This window comes from Heterodontus francisci, chromosome 1 (assembly GCF_036365525.1).
Source record: "Heterodontus francisci isolate sHetFra1 chromosome 1, sHetFra1.hap1, whole genome shotgun sequence".
Lineage (NCBI taxonomy): Eukaryota > Metazoa > Chordata > Chondrichthyes > Heterodontiformes > Heterodontidae > Heterodontus > Heterodontus francisci.
Genome location: NC_090371.1, coordinates 127,453,314 through 127,479,059, shown reverse-complemented (window position 1 = coordinate 127,479,059; position 25,746 = coordinate 127,453,314). Strand labels below are relative to the sequence as shown.

Genomic DNA, 25,746 nt, shown 5'->3' with positions numbered 1-25,746 from the left:
TAGCTGTATTGCTTTCCTACATGTTGTAGTATAACCTGCTTGGGGCTTGCATGCAAGACATAAATCAATGATTTGTTCTGAAAGTGCTTCCATTTTTAAAATATTTTATTTTTTGAGGACTTGTGTTAAAACTGAAAAGATTCCATGGATGTGTTTTTTTTACCAAGTTCACCAAAGGGACTCTTGAGATGTTGTATGAAAGCCACCTGTGCTGGAAGTCATGTGTTTTGGACTCAGTAAACAACAGAACCCTTGGTGACCTGGGAGAAATGGTTACAGAGAAGCCACATGTCAAGTTTTATAGAGGTCAGGAGGTCAACTCTCTGTTTGGCATTTGGACATTGTTTTCAGCTATTGGGGTGTGAACTGCTTGAAGACAGTTGGTGTTTTCCTACCTCTTTGAAGAAATCCTGCAAAAATCCAGTGTGAGAGAGCTAAAACCCCTGGCGCTGCATAGCTCTTGAGAAGTTGAAAAAAAAAATCCTGCAATTCAAGTGCATGCTGGCAGAAAAACCTGAGGCTACATTTCTCCTGGAAAGCCTACTAGAATAATTCGAAACATCTCCAGAATGGATTGCTTCTGAAATTATCCCAGTGACCAGTCTCCGTATACCCCGACACCAGACCAAAAAAGGGACAACTGATATCCTTCCATATCTTCTCTTTTTTCATCAATAATTAGTAAGTATTTGGCCAAAGTGGTCTTTTCTGTCTTTTTTTATTGTTACAGACCTCTGCAGAAAGAATTTCTGTACTTTTTTCAGTGTGTGTGTGAGTGTAATTGGGGAATTTAAAAAGGAAACTTTCATGTTATAATCTGTGTGTTAATGCTTTGCTTCATTACTGGTTAAGTCTTGTTTCATTGATAATTTTTATTGTTTATTAAAGAAACCTGATTGGTGTATTTTATTCTGGAATAAAAAAGACTATATGATTGGCTGTATCGGTTACCAGGTAAACATTTAAATATATGTTGCAACCTGTGGAGAAGTGGACTAGAAAAGACTGCACTCTTCGTGCCTCAGTCGTAACATATATTTGGGAGCTCATCCGGGATACCCAAAGCCGACGACATGTGGGGAAATACCAGTTGAAAAGAGGAAAAGTGAAAAAAAAGCAGATTTCTTGTGTATTAAAGTAAAGTACACTACTGTAATGTCTTTGTCAGTTGTTACGAGCTTTCTGGGGAACAAGAATGTATCCCTAAGTGACTTGAGAAACTTAGCCAAGGTTGGGCTAAAGAAATTGGCAGAAAGATTGGCATTAGATTTAAAGCCTGGAGCTAAGAAAGCAGATATAATTGAGGGAATAGCACATCATTTGAAATTTAAAGAAGGAAAAGGCAAACCAGATGGCGGTGCAGTTGAATTAGCTAGAACTCAGTTGCAATTGGAAAAACTGAAGCTTGAACAGGAAAGAGAATTGACAATGAAAAAACTTGAACTTGACAGAGAGGAAAGGGTAAAAGAGAAAGAGAAGAAAGGGAATTCAATCTTTTTTTTAAAGCTGGAACTAAAACAAAAGGCTGGCTTTGATTCCAGTGAAAGTTCTGAGGAGGAAAGATCTGACTCCAGCCCAGGACCCAGTCGAGAGCTGTTTAAATTTCTGCAAGCCCTCCCGAGGTTTGAAGAAGGAGACATAGAGGCATTTTTCATTCTTTCGGAAAGCTAGCCAGACAGATGAAGTGGGCGAAGGAAAATTGGACACTGTCTATGCAAAGCAAGTTGATGGGCAGAGCTCAGGAAGTTTATGCCATGCTTTCTGAGGAGGCTTCTGAAGATTATGAGATGGCAAGAAAGGCTATTCTCGCTGCTTATGAATTAGTCCCCGAAGCATACAGGCAGAGATTTTGCAACTTCCTGAGACAGCCTAGGCAGAGATATATAGAATTTGAGACGGTAAAGCAAATTAATTTTGATCGTTGGATGTGGGCATTAAAGATAGAGGCCATGTATGAGACCCTTTGGGAACTAGTTCTCCTGGATGAATTTAAAAATTCACTCTCTCCGTTAGTAAGATCTCATGTAAAGAAACAGAAGGTTTCAAGGACCAGACAGGCAGTGGAAATCGCTGAGGATTACGAGCTTGTTTACAAGCCCAAACCCTTTGTCCGTCACCCCCACAAACCCAAGAAGGAAAGAAGGTGGGAGGGTGAAAGGAAGGCAAGTAGCCAGAAACAAAAAGGGACAGCTGGGAACACCCCGGGATCACCTCCTCAGGCCAGAAAGGAAGGTGCGGAGGGTGCAAGTGAGGTCCGCAAGCCTAAGTGTTACCATTTCCACAAGGTGGGACACCTTTATGCAGAATGCTGGAACATTTGGGGTAAACCCATGGGACTTATTGAGGTGCACAAGGCTAATGCAGAGAAAAGGGCCCTGACCAAGGGTATGACAGATCAGGCTATAGCTCTGACTGCAGCTGTAAGGCCAAGTACAAAAACCGCTGTGAGTGAACAAGATACCTGAGCGTTATGGAAACTCTTGTCAAAAGGAAAGGTATCTCCTTATTCCTCAAATGAGGCAGGTAAACCTATAGTTATACTTAGGGATACAGGAGCTAACCAAACTCTTTTGCTGGGGAAAGGCGTAACTTTTCCACCAGAGAGCACATTGAATGCCAAGATTTTAGTGAATGATATTGGTGGGGAATATATATACCCATACAGTTGTATCAGGTGCACCTGGAGAGTGACCTTATGTCTGGAATGGTAACTGTAGGAGTTGTCCATAGTCTGCCTGTAGATGGAGTTGACCTACATCTGGGGAATGATTTGGCCGGAGCAAAGGTAGTAGCTTCTCCAGTAGTCACGGAAAAGCCAAATGAAGTTAAAGGGACATAACAGTTGCAGGAAAAGATTCCATGAATTTTTCCTTCATGGGTATTGACCCGAGCAATGGCTAAACAAGGTCCATTGTCAGAGGTAAAATTGAAATAAAGGGCTAAAATTTATTTTGTTTGCCACTAGGGATTCACCTAATGAGTCTACCGGTTTTAGTCCTTTGGAATTAGTTTATGGAAATGAGATAAGAGGTCCTCTAAAACTAATTAAAGAAAGGTTTTTAGAACAGAGGGATCAATCTTCTGTGTTAGATTATGTATCCATGTTCCGGGAGTGGCTCACAAGAGCCTGCAAAATGGCTCAGGCACACCTGAAAGCTTCCCAAACAACCATGAAGAAATGGGCAGGGTTGCATGCCAAGACCTGAACATTTCAACGGAAGTAAGGTATTAGTATTACTGACTTTACAGGGTGAACTGCTTAAAGCATGGTTCAGTGGTCCATATAGAGTGATCAAAAGAATTGGTTAAGTAAATTACTTGACATCCCAGATCACTGGAAGAAGAATTGGCTATGTCATATCAGTATGTTGAAACAATATCATCGCCAGGAGGAGGATAAGCGAGCACAGGTATGTCAGGAGTAGGGACAGTGAAGGATGACAGGGATAGTGAGGACGAAGCAGAAGGAGGCCTAAACAATTCTCAAATTGAACCTCTTACTATCGGTTAGCTCATACTGATTTTTTAGGGAGATTGGACACTATGCTTTCATATTTAGATGCAGAATAACAAGAAAACCTAACAACTACTCATAGCATTTAAAGAAGTCTTTATGGACAAGCCAGGGTGTACAGCCTTAGCCACACATGATGTGGATGTAGGGGAATCCTTTCCTATAAAACAGCATCTTTATAGCTTAAGTCCAGAGAAACAGGCACAGGTGAAAGCAGAAATCCAATACATGCTGGAAAACTACCTAATTGAACCCAGTCAAAGCAACTGAAGTTCCCCAATGGTGTTAGTACAGAAACCCTACAGTTCAACTAGATTCTGCATAGACTACAGAAAGGTTAATGCAGTAACAAAGGCAGACTCCTACCCAATTCCTCACTTGGAAGACTGTATTGACAGAGTTGGCAGTGCCACGTTTTTAACAAAAATAGATTTGTTAAAGGGATACTGGCAGGTTCCTTTAATACCCCGAGCTAAAGAGATGTCAGCCTTTGTCACACCAGACTGTCGTTTCCAATGCCAAGTGATGCCATTCAGGCTAAAAAATGTCCCAGCCACCTTTCAGAGACTAATGAATCAGGTGGGAGCCTGTGTTCTTAATTGTGTGGTTTACCTTGACGATGTGCTGGCATACCGTGACACTTGGATGGACCACTTGGAACAACTCGAAGCTCTGCTTAGAAAATTACAATTGGCGGAGTTGATAATAAACCTTGCCAAAAATTCAAAAACCAGAATGTCAGACTATTCTGATGGGGTTTACAATTACATCCCTATTACTTAAAGATTCTCCACATTGTGGGAAAAAATATTGTAATTACGGATGCTTTGACTAGAATCTAACTTTGCTTTGAGTTATCTGAGTGCAAAGCTGGTACAAAGTCAAACTGTATTAGTTACAGGTAGAGTGAATGAGAATGCGTGTGTAAATGTGTTTTAAATATTTTTCATCTTCTGTTTTTTTCACCCTTTGTAATGAAATGCATTTAAAAAACGGTGTTTCATTCCTCCAAGGATGGAGGTTTTGCAAGCTTGATGCTGAAATAGGGCGTATCAAAGGCATCCTGCATGACAATGGCTACCCCGATCTGATCAGATCATCTCTCGCTGTATATCGTTCAAACTTATGAACGGGCCTAAAGCCATCATTTTCAGCCCTGAAAAGTGTCCAGTCTACTTCAGATTACCCTAGAAGGGTAATGTATCCCAAAAATTTGAGCAACAGGTGAAGCTAGCTGTTTCATGCTATTACTGTGCAGTAGGAACACGTGTGGTGTTCGCCACTAACAGGATGCTGCCGTCAAGCCAAAAAGATGTTTTGCCGATCACACAAATGAGTAATGTGATATATGAGCAGGGGCAGTACTGGACCTAATCCTAGGGAATGAAGCCGGTCAAGTGGTAGAAGTGTCAGTGGGAGAGCATTTCGGGGATAGTGACCATAACTCTGTAAGATTTAAGGTAGTTATGGAAAAGGACAAAGATGGGCCAGAAATAAAGGTACTGAATTGGGGGAAGGCCGATTTCAATATGATAAAACAGAATCTGGCCAAAGTGGACTGGGAGCAGCTACTTGTAGGAAAGTCTACATCACATCAGTGGGTGTCATTCAAAGAGGAAATTGTGAGAGTTCAGAGCCAACATGCACCCATTATGGTGAAGGGTAGGACAATCAGGCCCAGGGAACCTTGGATGTCAAGGGATATAGAGGATTGGATCAGGAAAAAAAAGGAGGCTTACGGCAAATCCCAAGCGCTGAAAACAGCAGAGCCACCAGAGGAGTATAGAAAGTGTAGGGTGGCACTTAAGAAAGTAATTAGGAGAGCAAAGAGGGGACATGAAAAAACACTGGCGGGCAAGATAAAGGAAAATCCCAAGGCGTTTTATAAGTATATTAAGGGTAAGAGGATAACCAGAGAAAGTGTAGGGCCCATTAGGGACCAACGTGGAAATCTTTGTGTGGAGCCGGAGGACATAGGTGAGGTTTTAAATGATTACTTTTCATCACTGTTCACTATGGAGAAGGATGGTGTAGGTGTAGAGATCAGGGAGGGGGATTGTGATATACTTGAACATATTAGCATTGAAAGGGAGGAAATATTAGCTGTTTTAGCGGGCTTAATAGTGGAAAAATCCTCAGGCCCAGATGAGATGTATCCCAGGCTGTTATGTGAGGTAAGGGAGGAGATAGCAGGGGCTTTGCCACAAATTTTCAAATCCCCTCTGGCCACAGGAGAAGTACCAGAGGGCTGGAGGACAGCAAATGTGGTACCATTATTCAAGAAGGGTAGTAGGGATAAACCAAGTAATTACAGGCCGGTGAGTCTAACATCAGTGGTAGGGAAAATATTGGAAAAAATTCTGAGGGACAGGATTAATCTCCAGTTGGAGAGGCAGGGATTAGTCAGGGATAGTCAGCATGGCTTTGTCAGGGGGAGATCGTGTCTAACAAACTTGATTGAATTTTTCGAGGGAGGTGACTAGATGTGTCGATGAGGGTAAAGCAGTAGATGTAGTATACATGGACTTCAGTAAGGCTTTTGATAAGGTCCCGCATGGGAGATTGGTTAAGAAGGTAAGAGCCCATGGGATCCAGGGAAATTTGGCAAATTGGATCCAAAATTGACTTAGTGGCAGGAGGCAGAGGGTAATGGTCAAGGACTGTTTATGCGATTGGAAGCCTGTGACCAGTGGTGTACCACAGGGATCGGTGCTGGGACCCTAGCTGTTTGTAGTGTACATTAATGATTTAGACAGGAATATAGGAGGTATGATCAGTAAGTTCGCAGATGACACGAAAATTGGCCGTGCTGTAAATAGTGAGGAGGAAATCCTTAGATTACAGGACGATATAGATGGGCTGGTAAGATGGGCGGAGGAGTGGCAAATGGAATTTAATCCTGAGAAGTGTGAGGTAATGCATTTTGGGAGGACTAACAAGGCAAGGGAATATACAATGGATGGTGGGACCCTAGGAAGTACAGAAAATCAGAAGGACCTTGGTGTACTTGTCCATAGATCACTGAAGGTAGCAGCACAGGTAGATAAGGTGGCCAGGAAGGTATATGGGATACTTGCCTTTATTAGCCGAGGCATAGAATATAAGAGCAGGGAGATTATGATGGAGCTGTATAAAATGCCAGTTAGGCCACAGCTGGAGTACTGTGTACAGTTCTGGTCACCACACTATAGGAAGGATGTGATTGCACTGGAGAGGATGCAGAGGAGATTCACCAGGATGTTGCCTGGGCTGGAAATTTTCAGCTATGAAGAGAGACTGAAAAGGCTAGGGTTGTTTTCCTTGGAGCAGAGAAGGCTGAGGAGGGTCATGATTGAGGTGTACAAAATTATGAGGGGCATTGATAAGTTAGATAGGAAGAAATATTTCCCTTAGCGGAGGGGTCAAGAACCTGGGGGCATAGATTTAGGGTAAGGGGCAAGAGGTTTAGGGGGGATTTGAGGAAAACAATTGTCACCCAGAGGGTGGTTGGAATCTGGAATGCACTGTCTGAAGAGGTGGTGGAGGCAGGAACACTCACAATATTTAAGAGGTATTTAGATGAGCATTTGAAACGCCATATCATACAAGGCTACGGGCCAAGCGCAGGAATATGGGATTAGAATAGTTGGGTGCTGGATGGCCTGCACAGACACAATGGGTTGAAGGACCTGTTTCTGTGCTGTATAACTCTATGACACTATGAATTTCAATGCCAGTGTGGTGCTAGGTATATAGGCCATATGTCCCAAAGAGTGATAGATCATATCAAACAACATGTCCCTTCCGCTGTTTGCAATGGGCAATGTACAGACTGTACCCAACCAGCCCATGCTTGCAAGACTCAAAACACAGTCTCCAACATTAGATGTGATTCCACGATTGGACAACGTTTGCTAAATAATCCTCAGCGTGCTAAGAATTACACTGACAATCAATTTAAGCTTGTCAGTCGGGCTTGCAGTGTGGTGCATTTGTGCATACTGGAAGCTACATATATTAATACACAGGGCCCTGTTCTTTGCAGACAGAAAGAACATAGACACACATTGCGCCTGTTTCAGCTAAACAAAATATGTGACAGCTATTCACTGGTTCTTTCCTCAGGGAAAGCCTTGACTAATCAGAGACAAGCTGCCTGGTTTAAATTTTGAACAAAACTTGGCAGTTAACTGTCAGTCACCATAAACTGGTGCATTCTCCATGGCAACACCTCTACCAATCAGAGTCCACTTGCCAACCAATCGGCACTGTCTTCTCATACAATATAAATTTGTTGTTTCCCTTACTTTGGTATTCTTGCGAATTGTCCTGATGAGTGCAAGACAAAAAGCTTTGACAAAATGTCTCTGTTCTCGGCAATAAAAAGGAATACCTTGGCCAAATAATTGTTAATTCTTGAAGAAAAAAGGGAAGATATGGAAGGATGTCAATTGTGCCTTTTGGTCTGGCATCTAGGTTTATAGAGATGGATCACTGGGATCTTTTCTGGAGCAGTTTATTCTGGCAATGTCAAGAAATAGTCTGATAGGCTTTCCAGGAGAAATGTGGCATCAGGGGTTTCAGTTATGCCACTCTGATTTCTCCTGGTCTCTTAGAGAGGTACTAGACAGATAAGCTGGATGTTTCTCCCTTGGCAGGTTGATCTCCAACTGCCCTCAGCAACAGTCCACACTCCAACAGAACCAAAACAACATCTGATCCTCATAAATTGTAACATGTCACTTCTCTGTAAACATCTCCCCCAAGTCACCAAGATTTCTGTTGTTTATTGAGCTTAAGGCATGTGAGAGCCAGTAAAGTTTTGTTTTCAAACAAAACCTCTCAGTGACCCTTGTAAAAAAACACACCCATGGAGTCTTCCGTTTTCCCAAATAAACCTATGTCCATGATTCTAAATATGAATCCTCAAAAAAAAATTTTTTAATAGAAGCACTTTCATAACACTATCCTTCAATCAAGCAATTTGGGTAGGATCTCTATAACGCTCAATCTCCCATGCTTCAGTATCAGTATAGTTCAATGGCGGCACTCGCCTCAGAATTAGAAGGTTATAATTTCACCCTCCCCTTCAGGATTTGAATGCAGAATCTAGATGACACTTCAGTTCAGTACTGTGGGGGCATTGCATTGCATTGTCCTTTCTTTCCGAAGAGAAGTTAAACTGAGGTTGTGACTACCTGGTAGCTGTATTTAAAAAAATGCCATGCAAAGGGAGTTCTTCAGATGTCCTGGCTAACTTTTATCTCTCCACCAAAGCAGATTGATTATTATTTATTGAACTGCTGTTTTTGGGAACTTTCTGTGCACAAATTGATTGGCATGTTACTGTACAAAAACAACAGTGATTGTACTTCAAAAAGAATTGAAATGTTTTGGAACACCTTGAGTTAGTGAAAGGTCCTATTATCAATGTACGTTCATTTCATCTCAACAGATCATTATCCAGTTCCTTTTCAAGGGACCCATTGTGCTCTCTGACAACAACTGCTGAATATCATGGGGCGAATTTTCATCTTTTGCATTTCAATGTACAAAAACCACCTGGCCAGAAGGAATGGCACAGTGGAATGTCAGGCAGAGTGACCCATCTGTAACAGAGCCTCCCCAATTTTTAGTCCATTTAAATTAACAGACAGAAAGTCAAGTGGTGTCCACTATCAGCATGTGGACCTTGCCAGCCTAATTTTCCTTCACATGCTTCGCCTTGGCAATTATTTGTGCCCAAGTGCAGTAAGAGGAAAATCTGCCCCGGAAGAAAAAAAACTGAATAATTTCAAAGAACACGCCATTATAATGATCATCTTTTGACTGATACATAGTTAAAAAAGTAAAATTTCCACTTGACCATTAATTAGAACTAAAAGAAGAACTTAAGATCCATTAACTGTCTTCGCCCTCTTCCTCTTTCTCCACTTCATCTCTGTCTGCCTCCCTTTTTCTCTCTATCTTCCCCCTCAATGACTTTTTACACAAACCAACTGACAGGAAATATACCTTGAACTGGCAGTAGAAACCTTTGTCACATCTGTACAGGAAACTGGAGGTTTACACCTACTCGTTTCTCAAGCAAACTCTTAAGGTCGCAGAATGCCGCATGCACTTCTACATTTTTAAATTGCACCACTGAAGTGCACCGATTGCCCAAGATTATGGTGATACAAAATGTTTGAGCTCCTTAAAGCCTAACTTTACTGGGTTATAGTATTTGATGCACACTATGTTCTTGTTATATAAAGAGTTATGCTGAAGGAGGTATAATTGGCATTTCTTCAAATAGTTCCTTTCTCAGCTGCTATACATTCCTTACTTTATAATCATCTTTCATTTTAACCTGAACAAAACAGAGGTACTGGATAAACGGAGGAGGTTTCACCTTTTGGTAATTCTTTGATTTATTTTTCTTTGGCTCCCTCTCTGGACTCTCTTCCATTATGCACCTTCCCTAGTTGAAGAAAAGAAATTGAATTCATTACACCTGATCAAATGTCTTCTTTCAATGATCCTGTGAATGTCCACAATGTCTTTGATTGTTTAAGGATGTGCAAGATTACCTCAGGGTGACTGGCCCTCCAATATCTCTCTCTGAAAAGTATCTTACTTTTTAAAAATTCATTCTTGGAATGTGAGCATCATTGGCAAGGCCAGTATTTCTTGTCCATCCCTAACTGCCCTTGAGAAGGCAGTGGTCACAGACCTGAAACGTTAACTCTGTTTGTCTCTCCACAGATGCTGCCAGACCCGTTGAATATTTCCAGCACTTTCTGTTTTTATTTCAGATTTCCAGCATCTGCAGCATTTTGCTTTTATTCAATAAAAAGCTCATTGTATTAACAGATTCATATTCTTGAACTTTTGTTCAATGAAATTCCATTCTGTTGTCAGCACATGGTCATTCATCTTGCATGATGTGCTCCATCAGTCTTAGTGTTGCAAGTGCACAAGGTCTGAAACTTATCAGACCTGTTACCATGATGCATTGTGTATGATTTAAAACTGATGTAAACAGTGGCAGATGGAAATCTGGGCTCCAAGTTTAGAGTTCCTTAACCTTTATTTTGGATAGAATCATTGGCCTGCATTTTAGCATGGATGCGTGTTCCATGTGGTGAGAGCACTGGCAGGAGGGCACTGTGGTGAGGTCGGGAAACTTGGAAGAATGGGTTTCCCGAGTGTCCTGCAGTTTCTAACTCATTTGAATTTTTCTCTATTGGTTTCGCATCCACAGGCAGCCTGATTGACTGGCTGGAGGCCTGTTGGTTGGGGAAGCTTACAACACAACCCCCACAGCTGAAGAGATCAGGTCAGTTTAGTGGGGGGGGGGGTGGTGTTTCTAAACATGGGGAGTGTTCCGATTGGAGGGTGGGTTTCAATTCCCAAAGTGTCAGTCCAATGGTAGTCAGGTGGTGCGATGGTAGTAGAAAGGATAGTGGGAGTGGGGAGAGCCGATAGCTGTCAGTGGACAGAAGGAGAGCATGCAGTAATTTTTTGGGGGGGCAAGAAGAGGTGTTACTGGATTGCCTGTTTGGCCTTGATGAAAGACTCCAGCTCCTCCAGGCCCACAAACAGTGCTGTGAAGGCATTTAGCTCACAGATTCAGCCCTTCTCACCTCCTTACACCTGCTGGGTTTCCCAAGGTCTGGGGAACATGGCTGACATGAGTTAAAAATAGAATGACTGTTAAAATGAAGACAGGCAGCTTCATTATAATATTTAAATGAACAACCCACTCCCACAAGTGGATTGGTCACCTGCCCCTTATCCTGCCTCCGTGACCAGAAATGGGTGAGTTTATTGTGGCTTGGGTTCCTGTTTCAGATTTTTGAATTTTAACCTTTGATCTGACCTCAACCCACATATATTTGGAAGTTAAGATTCATCCCATAGAAACATACAGCGCTGAAGGAAGCTATTCATCCCATCGTTTCTGTGCTGACTCTTTTAAAGAGCAGTCATGCTTAGTCTCACATTCCTAGGTGAATGAACACCTAGAAAATTTTCAGTTAATCAGGGACAGCCATGGATTCATGACAGGAAGGTCATGCCTGACAAATCTCATTGAATTTTTTGAAGAGGTGACTAAGGTAGTGGACAGGGGAATGTCTATGGATGTTATTTATATGGACTTGCAGAAGGCATTTGATAAAGTCCCACATAAGAGACTGTTAACTAAGGTAGAAGCCCATGGAGTTGAGGGCAAATTATTGACATGGTCAGAAAGTTGGTTGAGTGGTAGGCGACAGAGAGTGGGGATAATAGGTAAGTATTCTGATTGGCAGGATGTAACTAGTGGTGTCCAGCAGGGATCTGTGTTGGGGCCTCAATTATTCACATTATTCATTAACGACTTGGATGATGGCATAGTAAGTCGTATATCCAAATTTGCTGATGATACAAAGTTAGGCGGCATTGTAGACAGTCTAGATGATAGCATAAAATTGCAAAGAGATATTGACAGACTTGGTGAGTGGGCAAAACAGTGGCAGTTGGATTTCACTGCGGGCAAGTGTGAGATTATCCATTTTGGACCAAAAAAGGATAGAGCAGGGTACTTTCTAAATGGGAAAAGGTTAAGTACAGTGAATGTCCAAAGAGACTTGAGGGTTCAGGTGCATAGATCTTTAAAATGCCACGAGCAAGTGCAGAAAATAATCAAAAAGGCTAATGGAATGCTAGCCTTTATATCTAGAGGATTGGAGTATAAAGACACAGAGGTTATGCTGCAGCTGTACAAAACCCTGGTTAGACCCCACTTGGAGTAGTGTGAGCAGTTCAAGGCACCACACCTTGGGAAAGATATATTGGCCTTGGAGGGAGTGCAACGTAGGTTTACAAGAATGATACCTGGACTACAGGGGTTAAGTTACAAGGAGAGATTACACAAATTAGGCCTGTTTTCACTAGAATTTAGAAGGTTAAGGGGTGATCTGATTGAAGTCTTCAAGATATTAACAGGAAAAGACAGGCTAGATAAAGATAAACTAGTTCCACTGGTTGGAGATTCAAAAACTAGGGGGTATAGTCTAAAAATTAGGACCAGACCATTCAGGAGAGATGTTAGGAAGCACTTCTTCACCCAAAGGGTAGTAGACGTTTGGAACTCTCTCCCACAAACAGCAGTTGAAGCCAGAACAGTTGTTACTTTTAAATCTGAGATAGATAGATTTTTGTTAAGCAAAGATATTAAGGGATATGGGCCAAAGACACGTATATGGAGTTCGGCCGCGGATCAGCCATGATCTCATTGAATGGCGGGACAGACTCGAGGGGCTGAATGGCCTACTCCTGTTCCTATCTTCATATGTTCCTATTCCTGCTTTTTGTCTGGAACCCTGTAATTTCCTCATCTCAAGTACTTGTCCAACTCCCTTTTCAAATGATTTATGGTGTCAGTTTCCATTACCTTTTCAGGTAGAGCATTCCATATCCTGACAACTCTCCATGTGAGGAAATTTCTTCTCACCTCCTCTCTGGGTCTTTTGGCAATGATTTTAAATATATGACCTCTGGAATTTTTGTTTTCTATCTACTGTAGCTGGACCTCTCATCATCATGTATATCTCTATGAGGTCACTTCTTAACCTCTGTTCCAAGGAGAATAATCCTAATGTTTCCAATCTCTCCTCAAAACTGAAGTCCCTCATTGTTGTACAGCGAGATCACAATATTGTGTGCTGCTGATAGCGTAGTTATAGAGTTCTTCAAAAATATCTCAGAGTCTCTGGTTGGCTAAACATCAACTCTTGATTAACATTTGCATTTTATTTACACTCTCCATGAGGATCTCTAGCTAGCACATCTAGTGCTTCTAGCTCCTTCCAAGCCTACTGCCCATGTGACTATTACCGCATCATCACAACAGTGGGAGGGCTACTCTCACTGATTCAACTAATAACCCTTTTAGACCCATATACTACATCTCCCCCCAAGTCTTAATCCTTATATATTTTTATATATGTATATATATAAAGGGTGACACAGTGGTGCAGTGGTTAGCACCGCAGCCTCACAGCTCCAGTGACCCGGGTTCAGTTCTGGGTACTGCTTGTGTGGAGTTTGCAAGTACTCCCTGTGACCGCGTGGGTTTCCTCCCACAGCCAAAGACTTGCAGGTTGATAGGTAAATTGGCCATTATAAATTGCCCCTAGTGTAGATAGGTGGTGTGGGGATGTGGTAGGGAATATGGGGTTAATGTAGGATTAGTATAAAATGGGTGGTTGTTGATCAGCACAGACTTGGTGGGCCGAAAGGCCTGTTTCAGTGTTGTATCTCTAAATATATATATACATTCCTTTTGACTTTACATACTGCCTCATCTCCCCCAAAGTCTCTGACATCACAGGTCACCTTCAAACCCGTGACCACTACCACCTAGAAGGACAAGGGCAGCAGATGCATGGGAACACCACGACCTGCAATTTCCCCTCCAAGCCACACACCATCCTGACTTGGAACTATATCGCCGTTCCTTCACTGTTGCTGGGTCAAAATCCTGGAACTCCCTTCCTAACAGCAATGTGGGTGTACCTACCCAACATGGACTGCAACGGTTCAAGAAGGCAGCTCACTACCACCTTCTCAAGGGCAATTCGGGATGGGCAATAAATGCTGGCCGAGTCAGCGATGCCCACATCCCGTGAATTAATAAAAAAAATGCGGTCATTGAAAAAGAAGGGCTTGCAGTCACGTGGGCTTACGAGAATTTTTCAGAGGGAGTGAATGTTTGTGGATGGGGTGCCGATCAAGCGGGCTACTTTGTCCTGGATGATGTTGAGCTTCTAGACTGTTGGTGTTGCTGCACCCATCCAGGCAAGTGGAGAGTATTCCATCACGCTCCTGACTTATGCCTTGTAGATGGTTGACGGGCTTTGGAGAGTCAGGAGGTGAGTTAGTCACCACGGGATTCCCAGCCTCTGACCTGCTCTTGTAGCCATGGTATTTATATGGCTACTCCAGTTCAGTTTCTGGTCAATGGTAACCTCCAGGATTTTGATAGTGGGGGATTCAGCGATCGTAATTTCAAGGGGGGATGGTTAGATTCCCTCTTGTTTGAGATGGTCATTGTCTGGCACTTTGTGTGGCGCAAATGTTACTTGCCACTTATCAGCCCAAGCCTGGAGTTTGTCCAGGTCTTGCTGCATTTCTACACGGACTGCTTCAGCAACTGAGGAATTGAGAATGGTGCTGAACATTGTGCAATCATCAGCGAACATCCCCACATCTGGCCTTATGATTGAAGGAAGGTCATTGATGAAGCAGCTGAAGATGGTTGGGGCTAGGACACTACCCTGAGGAACTCCTGCAGTGATGTCCTGGTGCTGAGGTGATTGACCTCCAACAACCACAACCATCTTCCTTTGCACTAGGTATGACTCCAACCAGCAGAGAATTTTCCCCTTGATTCCTATTGACTCCAGTTTTGCTAGAGCTTCTGGATCCCATACCCGGTCAAATGCTGCCTTGATATCAAGGGCTGTCACTCTCAAATCACCTCTTGAGTTCACCTCTTTTGTCCATTTTTGAACCAAGGCTGTAATTATCTTGTTCTGATGTGGGAGTCTTTTCTCTCGTGAGGCTTGCGTGTATTCCATGGGTCCAGTGGCTTGGGTGAAAGCGAGAGAGAGAGGCTTCCTTGTTCCAGCTTCAGTTACACACTGCCTTCTGAATTTAAACTGTCTCGTGGCTAGTTCAAAAAACCTAGACCAGCCAGTTAGTTATGTGACCAGTGGGTTGAACCAGTCCTAACTGTATGGATTGTATCATCTTAGCAGGGCCTGGAATGCGCTTCCTTACACTTTCAATGTCTGGTGCTCAAAGTCCATTTGGGTTAATTGGAGCAGGCATTAGCCCCTTGTATCCACAAGCAGCATCTCTTAGTATGCAAATGTTCTTCCAGCCCAGCATCTGATGATCTTCAAACAAGTCATTTCTTCACTCTAGCAACAGTTTAAAATCAATGTTCATGTGACAAAATTAATATGCCTCATTCTTGGCAGGTGGGGGTCTACATGACAATCACGTGGAGTGAATCGAACTGGTTGAAGACCATCTGCAATGCTGGGCACTTCAGGAGAAGGCCAAGATGGATCATCCACTTGACACTTCTGGCTGAAAATTGTTGCAAATGCTTCAGCCTTATCTTTTGCACTGATGCGCTGGGCTCCCCCATCGTTGAGGATGGGGATATTTGTGGAGCCACCTCCCCCAGTTAGTTGTTTAATGGTCCGCCACCATTCACGATTGGATGTGGCAGGACTACAGAGCTTAGATCTGATGCATTGGTTGTGGGATCACTTAACTCTATCGCATGCTGTTTACGTTGTTTGGCACACAAGTAGTCTTGGGTTGCAGCTTCACCAGATTGACACCTCATTTACATCTCTTCTGAAGGGTGATGCCCAAAATTGTCCACAATATTCCAGCCAAGACCTCATCAATGATTTATAAAGTTCTAGCATGATCTCTTTGGTTCTATATTCTACTCCTCTATTTATAAACCCGAGTAACTCATCGATTTGTCACCACCTTATCACCCAATATTTAGATAGAGTCTGATCTGTAAGAATAATACAGTATTAAGAAAAATAGGAATGTTTGGTTATGCTTTTAGCAAATGTCTATATGCAAACATGTATAGCCCTTTGATGATACAACAAAGAAAACTATATGTATAGATTAAATAGAGTAACAGTATTTGGCATTTAAGGATGAATCCTATTACTTCCACACAACCCAGTCTCCAACAGCAACACAGTGAAAATATTAATGAATTGTCAACAAGTTTATTTGAACAAATAGAAACTTTAGGACCAGCCTTCATTATCGATACATTTGTTTGAACAGAATTAAAGTAGCTTCAGAATTTCTGACAACTTTGCTATATTTTTATTCATTAACTTGTAGATATTGCACAGGAGACAAACTTCAGACAAGGTGGATTATATACAGAAACACTAAAACTTTATAACATAATAAAAAGATTTGTTTCAAATACAAATGAACTAAATTTTTTTGCTGTTCTATGATGCATATGGAGGCTAAAAAAAACCCACTAGAGTTCAAAGACTATGTTATTAATTAAAGGTGGGGAACATATAAAGATAGCTCACCTCAGCCCCAAAATGCTCATGGGTCACTGAACAGAAAGGATATTAATACTGTTATGCATTAACCCCAATTCATCTATTTTCATGTGATCACTGGTTTCTATTTATTGCCTTGTCTAAAAGATTCCCTTTTAAATAATGAATGTTTGAAAGCTCCTCTATGACCCATTGCAGAGAGTTTATTGCTATTGTTTCTGATAATTACCAGTTATTGCACCACTTTGCTGCATATTGTCCTGAAGAAACAGTGCAAGACTGAACAGCTAATGGCCTGACATTACCAAATGAAACATTCTGCAATACTGGTTTTTATGCTATGCTTTCTGTCATCTCTTTTATTTCCGATTTTAAGTTGTCACATGGTCAAAATAGCTAAAGGTAATTTTGTTAAATTTAAATTGTTAAATTGAAATTTAACTTTACCTGCAAACACTCTAAGCGAATATGTGACAGATTTTGATCCTATGGTGGCTGGGGTACCTTTAAATAATCCCCTTCATGACCACAGCAACATATATTCAAATTACTGTAAGACATACTATCAGCACAAAGAAATGTGACAATGAGAATACCAATATTAATATCATTTACATATATTCCTGAACCACATGATTGCCACAAATCACCAGTATTGTTCTCCAGTATTATAAACAACATCACCAACACACATGATGTTTTCTACATATTAAAAACATCAAAGGTTACGGGGATAGTGCAGGAAAATGGTGTTGAAGTAGAATATCAGCCATGATCTCATTGAATGGCAGAGCAGGCTCGAAGGGCTGAATGGTCTACTCCTGCTCCTATTTCTTATATTCTTATGTATTTTGTCATATCATTGTCCTGTATCCTTTCTTGAAACTTTCACTAATATTGCACTTAAATGTTGGGCAATCTGATGCAGAGAAGAAAGGGACACCATTCCAGATATTTGATGCACATCATTTTTTGTTGGATCGTGTTGCCCATAAAACTTGAACATACAAACCACCTGCACAGAATGTTTTCTGAGTGTTCTCAAAATATTACCACCCCATATCAAGGATTTTGAGCATGTGTAAAGTCGCTTTACTTATATTAATTCACCGTGACCTCATTGATTAAGTCCAACAATTGCCGAAAACAAGGACGTCCATCTGGTTTCTGGAAAATAGATTTTTAAATATTTCAGTGATCATCTGCGTAGGAACTGCGCACAAGTTTACTGTGCCACTGACCCCATCTCAAATTCCAGAAACTGGGTCATGACAATATTCAGAGAAGTCTGAATGGCTCCCTGCCACTCTGAAAAGGGGTACCCAAGGATTTTCTATATAAATAGTCATTTGGTCATACAGAACTTGAGTATTGCTGAAAACAGAGACATTTTGTCGAAGCTTTTCATCTTGCACTCATCAGGACAATTCGCAAGAATACCAATGTAAGGGAAGAAACAAATTTATACTATATGAGAAGAGAGTGCTGATTCATTGGCAAGTGGACTCTGATTGGTAGAGGCATTGCCATGGAGAGTAAACCAGTTTATGGTGACTGACAGTTAACTGTCAAGCTTTGCTTGAAATTTAAACCAGGCAGATTGACTCTGATTGGTCAAGGCATTGCCTTTGAGGAATGAACCAGCAAATGACTGTCACTTATTTTGTTTAGCTGAAACAGGCACAATGTGTGCATACGTTCTTTCTGTCTGCAAAGAACAGGGCCCAGTGGTATTAATATATGTAGCTTCCAGTATGCGCAAATGCGCCACACTGCGAGCCCGACTGACAATCTTAAATTGGTTGTCAGTGGCATTTCCAACAGTGCAGCACTCCCTTAGTACTGTGCTCCAGCATCAGCCTCACCTAAAATTCCCTTTTTAAAGCCATGTTTGTATCTGCCTCCACCACACTCAGGCAGTGCATTCCAGATCCTAACCACTCACTGTGTAAAATGGTTTTTCCACATATTGCCTTTGGTTCTTTTGCCGATCACATTAAATCAGTGCCCTCTGGTTCTTGACCCTTCCGCCAATGGGAACAGTGGGAACAGTTTCTCTCTATCTACTCTGTATAAACCCCTCATGATTTTGAACACTTGTATCAAATTGCCTCTCAACCTTCTCACCTCCAAAGAGAACAACACCAGCTTCTCCAATCTATCCATGTAAATAAATGCCACATCACTGGAACCATTCTCGTGAATCTTTTCTGCACCCTCTCTAAAGCCTTCACAGCCTTTCTAAAGTGGTGTGCCCAGAAATGGACACAATACTCCAGTTGATACTGAACCATAGTTGTATAAAGGTTTACCATAACCTTCTTGCTTTTGTCCACCTCTATTTATAAAGCCCAGGATCCCATATGCCTTATTAACCACTTTCTCAAACCTGCACTGCCACTTTTAACAATTTGTGTCCCAATACCCCCAGATCTTTCTGTTCCTGCACCCACTTTAGAATTGCACCCTTTATTTTATATTGCCTCTCCTCGTTCTTTCTACCAAAATGTACCACTTCACACTTTTCTGGATTAAATTTCATCTGCCATGAGTCTGCCCATTCCACCAGTCTGCCTATGTCCTCTTGAAATCATTATCTTCCTCACCATTATCAATACTTAAAAGTTTTGTGTCATCTGCAAATTTTGAAATTATGCCCTGCACAGCCAAATCTAGGTCATTAATATATACCAAGGAAAGCAGTGGTCCCAGTAGTGATTCCCAGGGCAGTCCACTGTATACCTTCCTTTAGTCCAAAAAATAACCATTCACCACCACTCTCTGTTTCCTGTCATTCAACCAACTTGGTATTCTTCCTGCCCCTGTCCCTTTTATTCCACGGGCTTCAATTTTGCTGGTAAGTCTATTATATGGCACTTTATCAAACAGTATTTGGAAGTCCATAGACATCACATCAACCACATTACCCTCATCAGCCATCTCTGTTGCTTCATCAGAAAACTCAGTCAGATTAGCTGAACACGATTTACCTTTAACAAATCCATGCTGGCTTTCTCTAATTAATCCGCATTTGTCCAAGTGACTGTTAGTTTTGTCCCAGATTATCGTCCTAAAAGCTTTCTCACCATCGAGGTTAAACTGACTGGCATGTAGTTGCTGGGTTAATCTTATACCCTTTTTTGAACAAAGGTGTAACATTTACAATTCTCCAGTCCTCTGGCAGCACCCCTGTATCTAAGGAGGTTTGGAAGATTATGGCAAGAATGTTAGCAATTTTCACCCTTACTTCCCTCAGTATCCTCGGATGCAACCAACTCAGTCCAGTGACTTATCAACTATAAGTACAGCCAGCCTTTCTAATGCTTCCTCTTTATCAATATTTAGCCCATCCAGTATCTCAACTACCTCCGCTTTCACCATGACTTTGGCAGCATCTTCTTCCAAGATAAAGACAGATGCAAAGGATTCATTCAGTACCTCAGCCATGCCTTCTGCCTCATGCGTAAATCTCCTTTTTGGTCCCTAATCGGCCCACATGTCCTCTTACTGCCATTTTACTATTTATATGCTTATAGAAGACTTTTGGACTCCCTTTTATGTTAGCTGCCAGCCTCTCCTCATACTCTCTCTTTGCCTCTGAATTCTTTTTCACTTCCCCTCTGAACTTTCTATATTCAGCTTGGTTCTAACATGTATCATCAATCTGACATCTGTCATACTCACCCTTTTTCTGCTTCATCTTACTCTATATCTCATTCTCTGGGCTGAATTTTACCAGCCCCTCAACATCAGGGGTTGTGGTGGGGGGGTGCGTGTAAGATACTTGCGGGAGTGGCCCGCCATGACCCCCAACCCCGAGAAGGCCCCGCTGCATTTTACTGGCGGCGGCCAGGCCTCGGTGCGGCCACCCCCCACCGCTTGGTGGTGGGGCCTTCATTTAAATTGTGAAATTAATGCAAATAGATTTACATATACCTACTCTGTCCTGGTGGCCATCCCACACCGATATTATGGCCGCTGGCCGCAACTCGCGCGCCTTCAGAACTCAGTACTGAGTTCTGAGGTGAGAAGCTAGTGGGGAGGGAGGAGAAGTGCAATTATCAGGGCGGAGGGGGGAGCAGAGAAAGCCTTTTCTATTGGTTATGGGGATGATGGGAAGGGGTTGAGGGGGAAAGTTACAAAGTTCGGGGGGCAAAGTTGATGACTAGGAAGAAAAGGTTTTCCGGTGTGTAAATAACATGAAATGACCATTGTGGAGGTGGGGGAGGGGCCTCGCTCTGTTAATAAAGTTTTCCATTTTACTTCTGTTTTACTTTGCCCACAATGTGACTTTAAGAATTTAATTTGTTCATAAGGGCTTGAAGCCCTTTAAAAATGGCGACGGAGCCTGCACAGTGGCTCCGGATGCCATTGCCGGGGACGGAGCGGCAGCCCCCTCTACGTCATCAGGGGCGGCTGCTCCGCCCCCTCCATTTAAATGAGCGCCTGCGCGAAATATTGTGGGAGCTCAGTGGTGGCGATTCCGTGTCGGAAGGCCGCTAAATTCAAAGCATGCCGCCGCAATCCCTTTCGTCATCCAGGGAGCTCTGACTTTGTTTTCCGCATCTTTTCCCCTCGTGGGAATGTATCTTGACTGTACCCAAACCACCTCCTCTTTGAAGGCAGCCCATTGTTCCATTACAGTTTTGCCTGCCAATCTTTGATTTCAGTTTACCTGGGATAGATTTGTTCTCACCCCACTGAAATTACCCCCCTGCAATTAAGTATTTTTACTCTAGATTTCTCCTTGTCCTTTTCCATAGCTAACCTAACTCCTACGATACGATGATAACTGTTCCCTAAAAGTTTCCTGACTGACTTGATCCACTTGACTAGCTCATTCTCCACAGCCAGACCCAGCAATGCCTCCTTCCTCACTGGGCCGGGATCACACTGATCAAGAAAATTCTCCTGAACACACTTCAAAAACTCTTCCCCTCTCTCTGTCCTTTACACTATTACTATCCCAGTCTACATTAATATTTCAGGTCTGTGACCTTTCATTAGATGAAACGTTAACTCTGTTTCTCTCTCCACTGATGCTGCCTGACCTGCTGAGCATTTCCAGCACTTTCTGTTTTATTTCAGATTTCCAGCATCTGCAGTATTTTGCTTTTATGTTAGGATAATTGAAGTCCCTATTTATCACTACTCTATAATTTTTGCATCTTTCTGTAATTTCCCTGCAAATTTGTTCCTCTATATCTTTCCCACTAGTTGGTGGCCTATAGCATACACCCAGTAGTGTAATGGTGCCTCTATTGTTTCTTAACTCTAACCAAATAGATTGCGTCCTTGACCACTCTAGAACATCCTCTTTCTCCAACACTGTAATATTCTCCTTAGTCATTACAGTTACGCCTCTTCCTCCTTTCTTTCCCTATCCTTCCTGAACACCTTGTATCCAGGAATATTTAGTATCCAGGCCTGCTCTTTATTTAGCCAAATCTCCATTATTGCCACAACATCACATTCCCATGTCTCCACCTGCAGTTCACCAATCTTATTTACTACACTTCATACACTGTAAATCTATTTTAGACCTTACTGCATTACGTCTTAGTCTGACCCCACCTAATACCTTACTATTTCTTATTCTAGTGCTATCTGCTTCTCCCAATCCTTTGTGTACCTTGTTTCTCCTTCCTAATGCTACATTGTAGTTCCCATACCCCTGCCATATTAATTTAAACCCTCCCCAATAGAAGTAGCAAACTAGATCATGGCTGATCTTCTACCTCAATGCCATTTTCCCGTTCTATCCCCATATCCTTTGATGCTTTTAATATCTAGAAATCTATCGATCTCTGTCTTGAACATCCTCAATGACTGAGCTCCAGTAGGCAAGTGAGATGTACTCAGGGGACACCTGCAATACCTCCTTGATTGCCTGACAGTCACCTATTCCCTCCCTGCCTGCATACCGTTAAGCTGCTGTGTGCCCATATCCAGAAACATGCGATCCACATAGCGCTCAGCCTTACCCGCTGTGATGCCATGTTATGACAAGGTGAAAAATAGTGCAGATAAAGAGTTGCAATAGCAACCAACCTCATGCCAGCAGCTATACATGATTTGATACACCTTGGGTGATGCAAGCGATGGCCGGTAGAGCCGCTCTCCTCGAGATATCTCGTCAACAACCTCAGCATTTGATTTGTTCTCAAAGGGCATTCGACCCTCAGTAAACACTTCCCACATCAAAACACCTGAAAGAAAAAAGAAACAAAAAAAAGAGGATCAGCAGAGAATTATGCAAAACAAAATCAACAAATTAATTCCAATAGAGGGCGGCACAGTGGCGCAGTGGTTAGCACCGCAGCCTCACAGCTCCAGCGACCCGGGTTCAATTCTGGGTACTGCCTGTGTGGAGTTTGCAAGTTCTCCCTGTATCTGCGTGGGTTTTCTCCGGGTGCTCCGGTTTCCTCCCACATGCCAAAAGACTTGCAGGTTGATAGGTAAATTGGCCATTATAAATTGCCCCTAGTATAGGTAGGTGGTAGGGAAATATAGGGACAGGTGGGGATGTGGTAGGAATATGGGATTAGTGTAGGATTAGTATAAATGGGTGGTTGATGGTCGGCACAGACTCGGTGGGCCGAAGGGCCTGTTTCAGTGCTGTATCTCTAAACTAAACTAAAGATGGGGGTGGAAATTCATCTGTGCTTGGTGCTTTGCAGGCAGGGCGCGCTGTAGCTGGGAAGATCCAGGCTGGCCCAAAATTAGATCTCGTGAAGGAAATCGTCCTGACATCAGCCCTAAACCCTTGATCACGGTTAATTTATCCCACCTTGCAGTACTGTCTTGGCTTAACCTGAAGCAATGTTTGAGGTTCAACTTTTTTCTATACCATTTAGTAGTTTTTTTTATTTATTCAGGGGATGTGGGCATTGCTGGCAAGGACAGCATTTGTTGCCCATCCCTAATTGCCCTGAGAATATTGCGTGCAATTCTGGTCGCCACACTACCAGAAGGACGTGGAGGCTTTGGAGAGGGTACAGAGGAGGTTTACCAGGATGTTGTCTGGTCTGGAGGGCAGTAGTTATGAGGAGAGGTTGGAAAAACTCGGATTGTTTTCACTGGAACGATGGAGGTGGAGGGGCGACATGATAGAGGTTTACAAAGTTTTGAGCGGCATGGACAGAGTGGATAGTCAGAAGCTTTTTCCCAGGGTGGAAGAGTCAGTTACTAGGGGACATAGGTTTAAGGTGCGAGGGGCAAAGTTTAGAGGGGATGTGCGAGGCAAGTTTTTTACACAGAGGGTGGTGAGTGCCTGGAACTTGCTGCCAGGGGAGGTGGTGGAAGCAGATACGATGGCGACGTTTAAGAGACATCTTGACAAATATATGAATAGGAAGGGAATAGAGGGATATGGGCCCCGGAAGTGCAGAATGTGTTAGTTTAGGCAGGCATCAAGATCGGCGCAGGCTTGGAGGGCCGAATGGCCTGTTCCTGTGCTGTACTGTTCTTCTTTTGAGAAGGTGGTGGTGAGTCGCTGTCTTAAACAGTTGCAGTCCATGTGGTGTAGGTATACTCACAGTGCTGTTAGGGAGGAAGTTGCAAGATTTTGACCCAGGGACAGTGAGGGAACAGCGATATAGTTCCAAGTCAGCTTGGTGTGTGGCTTGGACGGGAACTTGCAGGTGGTGGTGTTCCCATGCTTCATCTGTCCTTGTTCTTCTCGGTGATAGAGGTCACAGGTTTGGAAGGTGTTGTCAAAACAGGTTTGGCGAATTGCTGCAGTGCATCTTGTAGATGGTATACACTGCTGCCACTGTGCGTCGGTGATGGACGGAGTGAATGTTTAAGGTGGTGGATGGGGTGTGGTTCAAGCAGGTTGTTTTGTCTCAGATGGTGTCGAGCTTCTTAAGTGTGATACAATTGAGACAGAGGAGCGCACTGTTGATTCTAGTTCCACTTCTCCATGGGTCACAACATATATTTAAATTTTTTCCCACTTACCAATATGGTCAATCATAGACTCTATTTTTATCCCAGAATAAAACACACCAACCAGGTTTCTTTAATAACCAACAAATTTATCAGATTATGATAAAAACAAGTCTTAACCAGTAATGAAGCAAAGCACAAAGACACAGATTGAAGTATAACAGTTCCCTTTTTACCTTAGCCACTCACACATACATACATACATTCATCGGTTAACCAGAAAAATAAAAGAGATTTTTGTTTAGAGCTCTGTTACAAAAATAAAACAGACAAAAAAAACACTCAGGCTGAATACCTGCTCATTCTTAAAGAAACAAAGAGGAGATATGGAAATATCTTCCTAGAACAGTTCTTTCCAGGTTGAAGATCATTTTGGGTAGGCTTTTCAAGAAATGCAGCTACAGAGGCTTTACAGGCCTTACAGCAGAAATGCAGAAACAGGGGTTTCAGTTCCCACACATTCGATATGCAGGGTTTCTTCAAATACAGCAGGCAAGAGGAGACTGACACAATGGATATGTAGGGTTTCTTTCCAAGACAGAAAAAGAGATGAGCTGGGCTTTCTTGGCAGGCAAAAACAATTTTAACAATTTTTAACAATTCAAAGTGAAACCAAAAACATTCCAGAAGTCAAGCCTCCTGACCACTATAAATCTTGACCTCTCACTTCTCGGTAAACATCTTCTCCAAATCAAAACAACAAGCTCCCTGCTGGTATTCTATCTGAAAACAGATGCCTTCCAGTAAGGGCTTGTTTACAAGCCAAGTCTAGGAAGCCTTCTGGTGATCTATTTTTAAAAAAACACAAAGTTCAGCATTTCTTCAAGCTTTCAGGTGATTCAAAGCCCATAATTCAACTGTAAGTCCTTAAAAACATATTTTACAAAAAATAGAAGCACTCTCAAAACAAACGTTATTTGGAGCTGCATTTGTCCAGGTTAAGTGGAGAGTATTCCATTACACTCCCGACTTGTGCCTTGTAGATGGTGGACAATCTTTGAGGAGGCAGGAGGTGGGTTACTCATTGCTGAATTCCAAACCTCTGACCTGCTCTTGTAGCCGTAGTATTTATATGGCTGGTCCAGTTAAGTTTCTGGTCAATGATAACTCTCAGGATATTGATAGTGGAGGGTTCAACGATGGTGATGTTGTTGAATATCAAGAGGAGATGGTTGGATTCTCTCCTCTTGGAGATAGATTTTG

At 42.4% G+C, this 25,746-nt stretch overlaps 1 protein-coding gene across 4 annotated transcripts in view; it reads right to left on the bottom strand.

The window, feature by feature from the left end:
* Window positions 1-16,277: 16,277 nt before the first annotated feature.
* txk (TXK tyrosine kinase) overlaps window positions 16,278-25,746 on the bottom strand; it is an 89,867-nt gene continuing 80,398 nt past the window's right edge. For all 4 annotated transcript variants that reach the window (XM_068035870.1, XM_068035884.1, XM_068035879.1 and 1 more), the window contains exons 14-15: window positions 22,645-22,802; window positions 16,278-17,760 (exon numbers count right to left, since the gene is read on the bottom strand). In XM_068035870.1, coding sequence (XP_067891971.1) covers window positions 17,695-17,760; window positions 22,645-22,802 — 224 coding nt within the window. In that variant the 3' untranslated portion in view covers window positions 16,278-17,694. The remainder of the gene's footprint in view (window positions 17,761-22,644; window positions 22,803-25,746) is intronic.